Source organism: Lingula anatina, chromosome 6 (genome assembly GCF_051362555.1).
Source record: "Lingula anatina isolate TDL-2025a chromosome 6, LinAna3.0, whole genome shotgun sequence".
In the NCBI taxonomy this organism is placed as follows: Eukaryota; Metazoa; Brachiopoda; class Lingulata; order Lingulida; family Lingulidae; genus Lingula; species Lingula anatina.
Genome location: NC_141772.1, coordinates 18,366,285 through 18,378,439, shown reverse-complemented (window position 1 = coordinate 18,378,439; position 12,155 = coordinate 18,366,285). Strand labels below are relative to the sequence as shown.

The window sequence follows — 12,155 nt, the reverse complement described above, 5'->3', positions numbered from 1 at the left end:
TTTTAGGCATGAGCAAAACATTCCGACTGGACACAAGAATGGGTCCATATATTTTGAATGCAAAGAATTCTCATTCTGACTACATTCTAGCTCATTCCGCCTCTAGTGTGACTAGGGTATTTAATCTCCAAAACTGGCAGAGATATGTCCATTGTTACTATTGAACTTGAATAGGAAGTCATATACTGACAAATTAACTGTGATCTTGAAATTGACCTTTGACTTACTTTTCACCATGAATATCTCTTCACAAATTTGGATTTAAACTTTAACTTTTCCCCATGATTTTGTTTTAAAAGGTAATTTTCAACAAAAATATTGAGTACTCTTGTTTACTGCATTTTGTAGAGCTTGTCAAGTACAACTCTGGAGGTGCTCAGAGGTCCCTTTTTTTGGTTTTCCATTTGAATGTGCTTACTCCAGCTGGTGGTACAATGCCCGGAGGTGGTATCACCTCTCTGATCCTCTAGTTTTCCTGTGTCAACAATTTTCTTAGATGATCATATAAAAATGACAGATGACAGTAAATTGATTATTTTGTTTTATGTAAAAAAGGCGTTGAAAATGGAAAACTCTTTGCAGTACAGTTCTCTCTCATTTACATTTTGGCATTTTTAAGGTGTGACTATGAACTTCCATTGGCTTGAAGACTTTTATTGGTCACATTTTCTGAATACCCCTAATACTTTTATTTTATTTTAAAAAATTGATGGTCATTATACTGTTAAGCGTTATGTACTATTGCATCAAAATTGAAGAAAACCCCATTTTGGGCTCTGCTGCCATAGTGACCATTAAGGGAACCTATGTCACTCACTCTTCTTACACTTTCAGGAAAGACACATAGGACTAAAATACAGCTTCAGTTGGAAAATCTGTCTCATTAGTTAATTTTCTGGAAGTAAATATAGTTTTTTGTTAGAATTAAAATTATTCACATATTGACATTTTCAAGGTGTGGCTTTGAAAATTCCATATGCTTGAAGATCTTTGCAATTCACATTTTTTGAAATCCTTGATACTTTTATTTTATTATTAAAATTAATGGTAATTATGCTGGTTAGCATTATGTAATATTGCATCAAAATTGAAAAAAAAAAAATTTTGGGCACTGCCTTTAAAATGACCATTAAAGAAAAATGATGTCACTTACTCTTCCTAAAGGTACAGGGAAGAAACATAGGACTAAAATATAGCCCGAGTTGGAAAAGCAGTCTAATTGGCCTCTTTTCCAGTTGTACATTTTCATGAAATTTTTATCTTTTACATATTGGCATTTTCATTGTGGGACTTAGAATTCCCATAGACAAGAATGCCAGTGGTAATCATATTTTATTAATGTCCAAGTTATTAATAGTAGATTTTTAAAATTTGATGGTAATTATCCCATTAATCATTATGTAATATTGCATCAAAATTGACAAAAAACCTACTTCGTGCGCTTCCACTACAAATGTTATAAAAAGAAAAGTGTGTTACTTATTATGTTTAACTTAAAAGTGTGAACTTTCATAGGCATGAAGCCTGATGCATTTACTTTCATCGGTATTACCTATTGTACATTATTAAAATTTGATGTTGACTGTGCAGTTAAGCATAATGTATTATTGCATCAGAATTGACAGTATCCTATTTTGTTTATTATTATTGCTTTTTTACCTTAAGCTGAAATTATAGGACTTGTATATTTGTCTTGAGATAATTTTATATAGATATAATATTTTAGGTGAGAAAAGGAAGAATGTGCAAGTACTGGGAAATGATTTGTTAATAATAATGTGGTCATTCCTTTTCCTGCACTTTCCATCTTTCATGCAGGCATCTGTGGGAAATTTGTACGGTCAAATCTTCAAAGTGCCAAGCTCCAGTTTCTCTTTATATCTCATCTGTGCTTCTGGGGGTAGTCCCTCCTCATACTGTTTTGCTGTTGTAAAGTAAAAGGTTCTTTAAATATACCAAATATGTTGTCTATGATGAGCAATTTTTTATCATCTATCCATTACAAACTATGGGGAAAACCGGAAGTTGCGTCACTTCTGTGCCCCAAACATAGTGTGTGACAATATTCCACCCACTTACTCCAACTTCTAGAATACCATTGTAGCAGTATTGCCAGTCTGATTCTCTAATTTGAACTATATCATAACCCGTGCTGTGCATGATGGCTGGTCTCTGGGTATGTATGTTTGGATTGCACAAGAGGCTCTGATTTTGTATAGCTTCTCTAAATATTTATTTAGTGGAGAGAATGATATAGCTAACTCAGGAAGGTAAGGTTGACTTGAGCCTAACAAAAATAACATAGATGCTTGTGGAGGGGCAGGTCAGCTGCTAACATTGTCCACTATCTGACTATAATGGAGATATTTATCAGCAGCTTGAGTCAGATTAACTGGGGCATTGATGAGAATAAATTTGGAAGCCAGACACTCTGAAAGTTGTTGGTGACAAGCAGTCAGTTTGTTAATTTGCTAACTTAGAGGACCTGTTCTCTAATGAATGTTTTCCAGTGGGAGAGATTACCAAGGTAAACAATAAAAGGTGGAATCTAAGAAGTGATTTTTCATGGAGTTAGTTTGAAATGTTCAGGTGATATATCTGTTTAGGTAGCTTTTCATCACTGGGAGATGATTTGACTAAATGCTGTGGTTCTGGCAAATTTGAATGCAGTTGTCATTATCTATGCACAGTGATTTGACCATTCAGAGGGAGTCCTTATCCTTGACCAAATGAATTGTCCTAATGTGTTGCATGGGATTTAGAAGGTGAGAAATTGGCTGTTTAGTAAAAAAGATAGCCCTAGTTGGTTAAGTCCCATGTCAACACAAAGCTGACATCTCTCTCTGATCTCCCCTTGCTGAACTTACCAACTGGAGGTTATTAGTTCCTTTTCTAACAAAGAGTGATACAAAGGTATGAGGCGATTAGAGCCTGCCCTCTTTGCTTGTTTGATGTGGACTTACCTTTGTAATTGTGCCTGCTGTAAGTATGTTTTCTCTGTGTATGTGTGTTGTGTGATCTCCTCTCAGACAGGTGGCTGGTAGTAGATTGATGAACAGGGTTTGTTCTGGAAGAAAAAAAAAACCATTATGGGTAAGTTTGAAATGAATGTTCACTATCTTTGCAAATTTCATTGCTGTGCACTACAATATATCTCCACGCTCCATTTTGTGGTGTATGTTTTATTACTAAAAAAATAAGGCACATGTATGTTTAATATTATTAAAGTTGAGTCTCTGTGCAAGATACAACTGCATATAGAAACATGTTTTAGCAGTCCATTCACAACTGTGTTCTACTTTGAATTTTGCCTTCTTTACAATATATATATATATATCTTATTAGGGCCATGTGTAATATCATATTTGCTAATAGGCAAATTTTATGTGGTTGGTATGTAAGGGGTTAAGTGCAACATAGATGTGACTAAGTTTTATATGAAGGGTCATTTTACATTTGTGTGCCTCTGAAGAGCCATAAGAAGTCATTTAAATTAGGTGTCTTTTTTATTACTCAGTTCTCCAGCAAGGGCTGATTTATACATTACATATACAATATAAACAGACTGTGTGTGTGTGTGTGTGTGTGTGTTTGTGTGTGTGTGTGTAGCTGCTTGATATGTTGTCCCAATTCAGGCAGAGTCTAAATCTACCTAGAACTCTTTCCCCATGAAACTATCTTTCAGGTCAATCCAGTTTCTTGGGAACTCTGACTGAATGCAATCAGATTAACATGCTGGCATTTAGTAGAATACAGAAAAGCTGGTTATTATATGAGTACATTGGAAACAAGAGGAGGGGTGTTCATCTGGTATTTGGAGTACATTTACAGGAGTCCCCAGTGGAGGTGTATAGATCTTCATGGAACAATAATTTCATTGGGAATGAGCCCTTGGTCTCACTTAAATACTTTCCCACGGAGAATCTTTTTAGTGCCTATTAGTGGATAAGACGGCAAGCTTTTTATAGGGTCACCATATTTTACCCTCAGGCTAGTTTGTCCACTGTTCTGAATGTGGCCTCAGTCCCAATAAGTGACACATGTCTGTATGGAGTTGAAGCAGACTCATACTCTGGTTTGAAAAGATGGCTTTTCACATGTTTGGTTTATAGCAGTATCTGTTATTGCCTGCTGGCATGTTGAAGGCCAGGTGCAGTAATTGTTTATATAAATATGTGGTGACACCTTATTTGTGTGTAGGATGGCAACTAATGCCTTTTCATATTGTGAACAAATTTTTTTCAGTCTGATTTGTAGCACATAATTGTAGTTAAGAGGTTTAGGAGGAGAGAGATCGGGTATTGTGCTGTTATATACACAGGTGTGTACAAACCGGTTGGCACCTCAATATTTGGACTGAAAGTTTACTAATGCTGGTAAATACAGTCTGTTAATACAGGTCAGGTGTCAGTAAAGAAACAATAAAGTTACGTAGACATTTATCAAAGGGACATATAACATTTAAATGCTATATGTTTGAAATGTTTGTCATCAGTGTATGAATCTTTGTTGCGATTGATAAAATAGTGAATTTGTCTATATATGTTTTGAGTAATACTTTTTAATCTGAACAATAAGTTTGACTGTATACTGGTATTTTACATACAGATGCATAGGTATCAGTGCTAGGTTTAAAAATAGACATAGTTTTATGATTCAAGTGTTTGATATATATATATTTCTAGTTCACTTTTAGCCTCTTACCTTCATTTAACACTTCCAATCAGACATTATTGCATTTTGGTGATTATATGGGTCAGTTGCTGATGTACTGAAACATCAAAGACAAAATGCCAAAAAAAAAAAAAAAAAAAAAAAACATTTAAGGCTCTCCTACATCAGAATTTGTTGTTTTTACTCAAAGTATGTACCAATGCATATGAATTGCATCAATTTTTTTACCATCTGACCTTATATTTGAAATTATTGACAGCTCTTTGAAAACTCAATTTGAACTGCCTGTTTTTTTTTGTCTCAGTCAGGGCATTGGCCTGGGCATGACGCTTGTTGAAACACACCCTTATCAAAATTTCTCCCAAATATCTCCCAAACTGATGGAATTGTGGAAATAGTTTATATAGAAGTCTAACAAAAAGTCATATGTGGAGATTCCAAATATGTCTTTGGATTTGACCTTTGACCTTTAATTCAAGGTCAAATGGGCTAAAGTTTTCTAAAAAATGGGAATTTTCTGCAAAAAAAAAAATTCTTTGTGCAAATCTTCAGAAACTATACAGATGTAAGCTCTCATATTAGAGTAAGGGGTTACAATTAGGGACTTCTTTGATCTTCAGGAGTTTGAGGTCAGTCGGTGCATTTTCACAGGAGAAGCAGCCATTAGATGCCAAAACTGAAAATTCTCTGATTCTGGAAGCATTATTGCTAGAGATGTCTTGTATTTGCATTTGGTAGAGCTTGTCAAGTGAAATACTACAGGTAGTGTCGGTTATTTTGTTTTCCATACAGATTATGAGTTAGGCTGTATCAAAAACTGCAAGGTCACAATATTCAGTGGTGAAAATAAAATGTGATACGCCCATAGTTTCTATAGAATTTAAATAGGAAGTCGTATGCTGGCAATCTAACTGTGACCTTGAAATTGACCTTTGACCTACTTTTCACCATTAACTGAACTTTGCAAATTTTTCGTCCCTTTTATCTCCAAAACTGGCAGAGATTTGTCCATAGTTACTTTTGAACTTGAATAGAAAGTCATATATTGGCAATGTTACTTAGACCTTTAATTTGACCTTAAACCTACTTTTCTCCACAAACTGTACTCAGGGATTAGGTTGGAACTCCAAAAGCTTGGGCTATTTTAGCCCCCTATGACAAGAACAGTGGGCTATTTTCAAAAATTGTATTTAGTCGATTTCCAAATTTACAGAAATTTCAAGTTTCGATATTGAATCAGAAATAAAAATTGTCTTAATTCCTATTACCCATCAAATACTGTCTTAAAAAAAGTTTACAATGTATGATATTATTTAAGGCCCTGTCACACTTATTCGGAATCAAAAGGAATCAAGCAGAACCAGCCAGAACGAAGAATTTTCAAAATTCTTACTACATTCGGGAAGAAATTTCAAATTGACCTAAATTCTTGTAAGAATGCCATTTGAAAACTCAGAATGTGCTTGAATCCGCCTGGAATGATTAATGCACATTTCGACTTGTATTAGCTCTCAAATGCAGCTTGAATGTAGTTGGAAAACTAGGAATATTGATAATGCTGTCAGAATGCTGTCAGAATATTTAGAATACACTTCGAATGCTGTACGAGTGTAGTTCGATTGCTGAAATAGGATTTCGGCAGCCATTGAGATGTATTCAAGTTGCAATCCAGCTCATTCTTGCAGGATTTTAAGTGTCTTGCCATTTCGGTTCTCCCTCGAATGCTGTCAGAATGCCCTAAGAATATTTAAAATGCACTCATAGAGCAGTTAGAATATACTTAGAATGCCATTCGATATTTCTCCACTTGGAATGCACTACAAAAGTTTTGAGCATGAGCAAAACATTCGGGCCGGCCACAAGAATGCTTAAAAATATTTGGAATGTTCTGAGAAATTTTAGAATGCTCTTCAAGTATCCAGGAACGTATAAAGAATTGTCTTTCCGACGGCATTCTTGCTGATTCTGCCTCTAGCGTGATGGGGCCTTTATTGGCACTGTAGTAATGTCATTACACACGTAATATGCATGGTGCAACTGAAATCCAGAGAAGAGCAGCGCGGAATGCTCATATTTTAAATTATAAACTGTGAACAGAACAAGTGACGAAGTGGAAAACTTTGCCTATGTTCCTTGTGGCTGACATGCCTCGCTTAAGTACTTGTCTTAAAATTGTTTGTCCCGATTGCCATGGAGTTTTTAAAATGTAAATATCTGCAAATGTCACAAAACATTACATTTTTTTGGTCATCCAACCAAAGCCATGCATGCTGCTTCTGCCATGCTTCTTTAAAGCAGACATTTGTGACAGGGGTAGTTTTCTCACTTTCCGTGGAAACCGATGCTGAGCTTTCCGTATCCGAAACTGCAGCAGTCGGAATGCTAAAATAGGAGTTTGGCTTCTGCAGCTTCTTTGAAGCGACATGGTGAGCGCTGTCGGAAATCAGTTGTTACGTCTTACACCCTAGCGGTAGAAGCGTGTGACCTACATCCGACAGTGACGCAATGAAATATGACTCGTTTGATATGCAGGTTTTTCTTTTCATTAAAGTAAATTGGCTGAAGTATTTGATCACGTTCAGTGATTTATTTTGTCACTTCAGGGTTAAGTTATATTAATGATAGTCAATTAAATTATTTCAGGTTACAATTTTGATTGGGATAATTTCATTGTATTGGAATGCGGCTTTTATTAGGATGCGCTACTAGTGCATATGCAATAACCTGTTGTACTTTTAAGTAAATGTATTTGCCATTGTGACATTGAATTTCACCTTTGACTTACTTTTCATCATGAACTTGCTTTGCAAATATTCTGACCCTTTTATCTCCAAAACTGACAAAGATACCCCATATTTATTATTGAACTTGAATAGGAAGTCATATATTGGTAATCTTACTGTGACCTTGAATTTGACCTTTGACCTGCTTTTCACCATGAACAGTGCTTCACATATTCCAAGTCCTAAAAATTACTATTGAACTTAGATACTTAGATGGGAAGTCTTTTATTCACAATCTTACTGCAACCATTGGTTTGAGCTATCACTTCTCCCCACAATTTTGATATAAATTGTTATTTTCTAAAAAAAAAATTGAGAACTCTTGTTTATTACATTTTGGAGAGCTTGTCAACCACAACACTGGGGGTGGTGTCCCTTTTTTTTGCTTTTTAGGCCACACTTTTTTAATTTTATGGATGACATCCTGCGCGCGCACGGATTTTCGCCCGTTCTCCAAAAAAAAAAAAAAAAAAAAAAAGCCCCCCCCCCCCCCCCCAGCACCCAACGAAGTCGGTTGTCGCAAACGTTGTTATTGAATTTGCAAGGAAATGAGCTTTCTGCGTATGCGTATTTTCGCCACGTGGAAATGCGGCCACTTTGCTGTCAAATTCATCTCTGGGTTACTTTCAAATTACACAACAATAAAAGTCATCAAGAGAACGGGCGCCATCGTTTTGGATTGGTATGCCATTGATATTGGGCATGGAGATATCACCTTTTTACAATTGTGCGAAAGGCTGGCGGCGGCCGAAACATTTCTGTGAAATTCTGTATAAAGTAGCACATTAATACCAGGTTTTCTGTAGCGAAAAAAGGGTCGACAAGGGCGTCGAGGTATTTGGTGGGCTGAAGGTCGGACAGGCCACCTGACAGTTTAGCTGCTTCGTGTGAGTTGAAGTTGACAAAATGGCATCGTCTGAAATGACCTTTAATAGATTTGGTAGTATTAAGCATATCTTTGCATCATTTTTTAAACATTTCTGTGAAGTGTTCAAAATGTTTTAATATTCTGAGAATACAAAAAAAGACGCACTGTTTGATTGATATTTGTTTTATTGATTGCTATACCAAATGAATGCATGAAATAACCTTAATAGATTTGGTAATATGAAGTATATCAATTCATCATTTTTTAAACATTTCTACGAAGTATTCACAATGCTTTAATATTTTGAGAGCATGGATAAAGACATATTGTTAGTTAGTACCACCAGCGTGTACGCTGGCGGTACTCATGGTTTTAGTCCCGACCCGTCTCGTACAGCTCCGCCGGCTCCGCCGGCTCCTGCGGCTCCGCAGTCGGGCGCCGGAAACAAGTCACCGTTACCGCTTCTCCTCCTAGACCGCAAGGACCTGTGTCCCCATCTCTTGGATTTAAGTCACATATAATCTCAACTTGAACACCCTGGTTTTTTTGTCTCCATCGGTGCACTGGCCTGGGCATGACGCTTGTTGAAATGCACCCTTGTCAAAATTTTTGAAAATTCAATGCTTAATATCTCCCAAACCAAAGGAATTATGGGAAAAATTACTACAGAAGTGTTCCTGAAAGTCATATGTGGAGATTCCAAATATGCCCTTGGATTTGACTTTTGACCTTTTTTTCAAGGTCAAACAAGCCAAAAATTTCTAAAAATGGGAATTTTCTGTAAAAAAATATTTGTTTGTGCTAATTTTTGGAAACTACACAGCCCTAAGCTCTCCTGTTATAGTGAGGGGTTACCATTGGGGACTCCTTTCATCTTTGGGAGTTTGGGGTCAATCGGTGCATTTTCACGGGAGAAGCAGCCATTAGATACCGAAACTGAAAACTCGCTCTAAATCTGGAACGGTAAATGCCAGAGACCTCTTTTTTATTGCATTTTGTAGACCTTGTCAAGTGCAATACTGGGGGTGGTGTCCATTTTTTTGTTTTTGATATGGTTTAGGCATTGCCCTATATCAAAAATTACAACATCGCAATATTCAGTGGGGAAAATGTGAAATACTCCAAAATTAGCAGAGATACGCCCATAGTTACTATTGAACTTGAATAGGAAGTCATATACTGATAATCTAACTGTGACCTTGAAATTGACCTTTGACCTACTTTTCATAATGAACTGCACTTTGCAAGTTTTCTGATCTTTATATATCCAAAACTGGCAAAGATACGCCCATAGTTACTATTGAACTTGAATAGGAAGTCATATGCTGGTAATCTAACTGTGACCTTGAAATTGACCTTTGACCTACTTTTCAGTACTGCACTTTGCAAGTTTTCTGATCTTTATATCTCCAAAACTGGCAAAGATACGCCTATAGTTACTATTGAACTTGAATAGGAAGTCATATACTGGCAATCTAAATATGATCCTGAAATTGACCTTTGACCTACTTTTCACCATGAACTGAACTTTGCAAAATTTTCAACCCTTATATCTCCAAAACTGGCAGAGATACACCCATAGTTACTGTTGAACGTTAATAGGAAGTCATATACTGGCAGTCTTATTGTGACCTTGGAATTGACCTTTGACTTACTTTTCACCATGAACTGAACTTTGCAAATTTTCTATCCTTTATATCTCGAAAACTGGCAGAGATAAGTCCAAAGTTACTATTGAACTTGAATAGGAAGTCATATACTAGCAATCTTACTATGGCCTTGAAATTGACCTTTGATCTACTATTTATGATGAACTGCACTTTGCATGTTTCCTGGCCTTCATATCTCCAAAATTGGCAAAGAAATGCCCATAGCTACTATTGAACTTTTATAGGAAGTCATATACTGTGACCTTGAAATTGACCTTTGACCTACTTTTTCACCACAAACTGAACTCTGCATATTTTCTTGCCCCTCATATCTTCAAAGCTAGCAGAGATCTGCCCACTGTTGTCCCTAGGTTTTCTCTTTTGTCAGCAAATCTGCAATACTGATAACGCATTTCAAGGAAAAGCAATAGGCCTATTGTCTAGAAAATCACAGGAGTGATCAGTGTTAGGAAAATACAGCTCAATTTGAACATCTGCTTGTTTTGAACAGTTATGTTTGTTCGATATATATATTTTTTTCATATTTTGAGAACTCTTGTTTATTGCATTTCATAGAGCTTGTCAAGCACAAGACTGGTGGTGGTGTTCATTTTTTGGGGGTGGGGTTTCCATGAGAATGCGCTTACTCCAGCTGGTGGTACAATATCCAGAGGCGGTATCGCCTCTCTGATCCTCTAGTTTGATACGTGTTTCTGTGGTTAAATTTGTGTTTCCAGCTGTGTACTGACAGCATTCCTTTACTTAAGCAGTTTTTTTTTTTTTTTTTTTTTTTGGACTGTTTTTTTTTTTTTTTTTTCGCCCTCTCGCACCGATTTTGGGGTACCCAGAGGATGTCATCCATAAAAATAAAAAAGTGTGGCCTTATGCATGCGCTTGTGGTACAATATTTCTCTAGTTTTCATTTTTTTCTAATTTTGAAAAAGATTAATACTACTGTTTTCAGAGCTATCCTAGGCACTAAATGATATACAGTAATTACTCAATACTGTATTTTTTAAATCATAACTTCTTAAAAATAGAATATTCCTATTGAGTGGTGGCAACAAAATTAAAAAGGCAGAAAGCTGTCAAATGTACAGACATTAAGCAGGAAAAAAAATGTGCAAAATGTTCTGTCAATTTAAAAATTAAATTATATATATTTTTAACAGAATTATCACCACCATATTTTACCAAAGCCACATCTGAAAATGCCAGTGCTTGAAAAATGAATAATTAAAAAACCAGAATGTGAAAAATTGAAATTTTTACAAAAAAATGCTCAAATTCAATACAAAAAAAAAAAATGATAGTCTTTTTCCAATTTGAGCTGTAGATCAATCAAACGATTCATTCTTACAAGTTTAAAAATAATAGGTATCTAAATTTTCCTTTTATAGCATTTGAACTGTTGACGCCTTAATAGGGTTTTCTTCTTTTTTGATGCAATATTACATAATGTTTAGCAGCATAATCAACACTGCTTTTTAAGTATGTACTGTAGGTAACAGATATTTAGAAATGTGACAAGCAAAGATCTTCAGGCCCACATGTAAACAAGAGATAACTGTACTGATATGATTTTAGTTCAGTTTTAACACTTTATTACATAATATGCATTAATAATTTACTATAATTTCTATATGATCAACAAACGGAATTGTTGAGATGTGAAAAATTTCAATTTAAAAATTTTGAATATCCAATTTATTCAATGCTGAGATTCTGAATATATACTGCGTTCACACTATGCTCAGTTATCCCTATAAATTGTGAATTAGGTCACAATTCGAATAAATGCAGTAGTATGAATGCAAGAGGATTTCTGTAATGCGAATTTGCCAAATCCTGCAAGCGAAGTGGATTTCTAAGTAAACAGTGCGGAGATATATTTGCGCATGCGTGGTACATGGCAGAAACCCTGCCAGTGTGCGTCTTCTCTCAGAAAGACTACTATGTGTGTCAAATATGAGGGGTTGTCCAAATATTCTTTGTTTTGCTTTAAAATGTTTTTTCCCGAAAAGAAAGCGGAAAAAATTCCAGAGAAATAAACATGTAGGTATTGCAGCCTTATTTCATATTGCTTGATGCAGCGCATGTGCAGTTGTTTACGCAGGAAGTTTCACCTGGATTTTGGCTTTGCCGATGCGGGTTCCACTGTACAGTATGAACGCAAAACAG

At 35.7% G+C, this 12,155-nt stretch overlaps 1 protein-coding gene across 5 annotated transcripts in view; it reads left to right on the top strand.

Moving 5' to 3' along the window:
- The window catches only part of LOC106173291 (dystroglycan 1), a 91,379-nt gene that overhangs the window by 12,198 nt on the left and 67,026 nt on the right, over positions 1–12,155 (top strand). Inside the window, exon 1 of one of the 5 annotated variants that reach the window (XM_013554366.2) lies at positions 2,147–2,176. The exons of 3 other annotated variants lie outside the window; for them this stretch is intronic. In XM_013554366.2, coding sequence (XP_013409820.1) covers positions 2,159–2,176 — 18 coding nt within the window. In that variant the 5' untranslated portion in view covers positions 2,147–2,158. Of the gene's footprint in view, positions 1–2,146; positions 2,177–3,036; positions 3,094–12,155 lie in introns of those variants that run through there. One more of the 5 variants, XM_013554374.2, reaches the window with a different exon arrangement.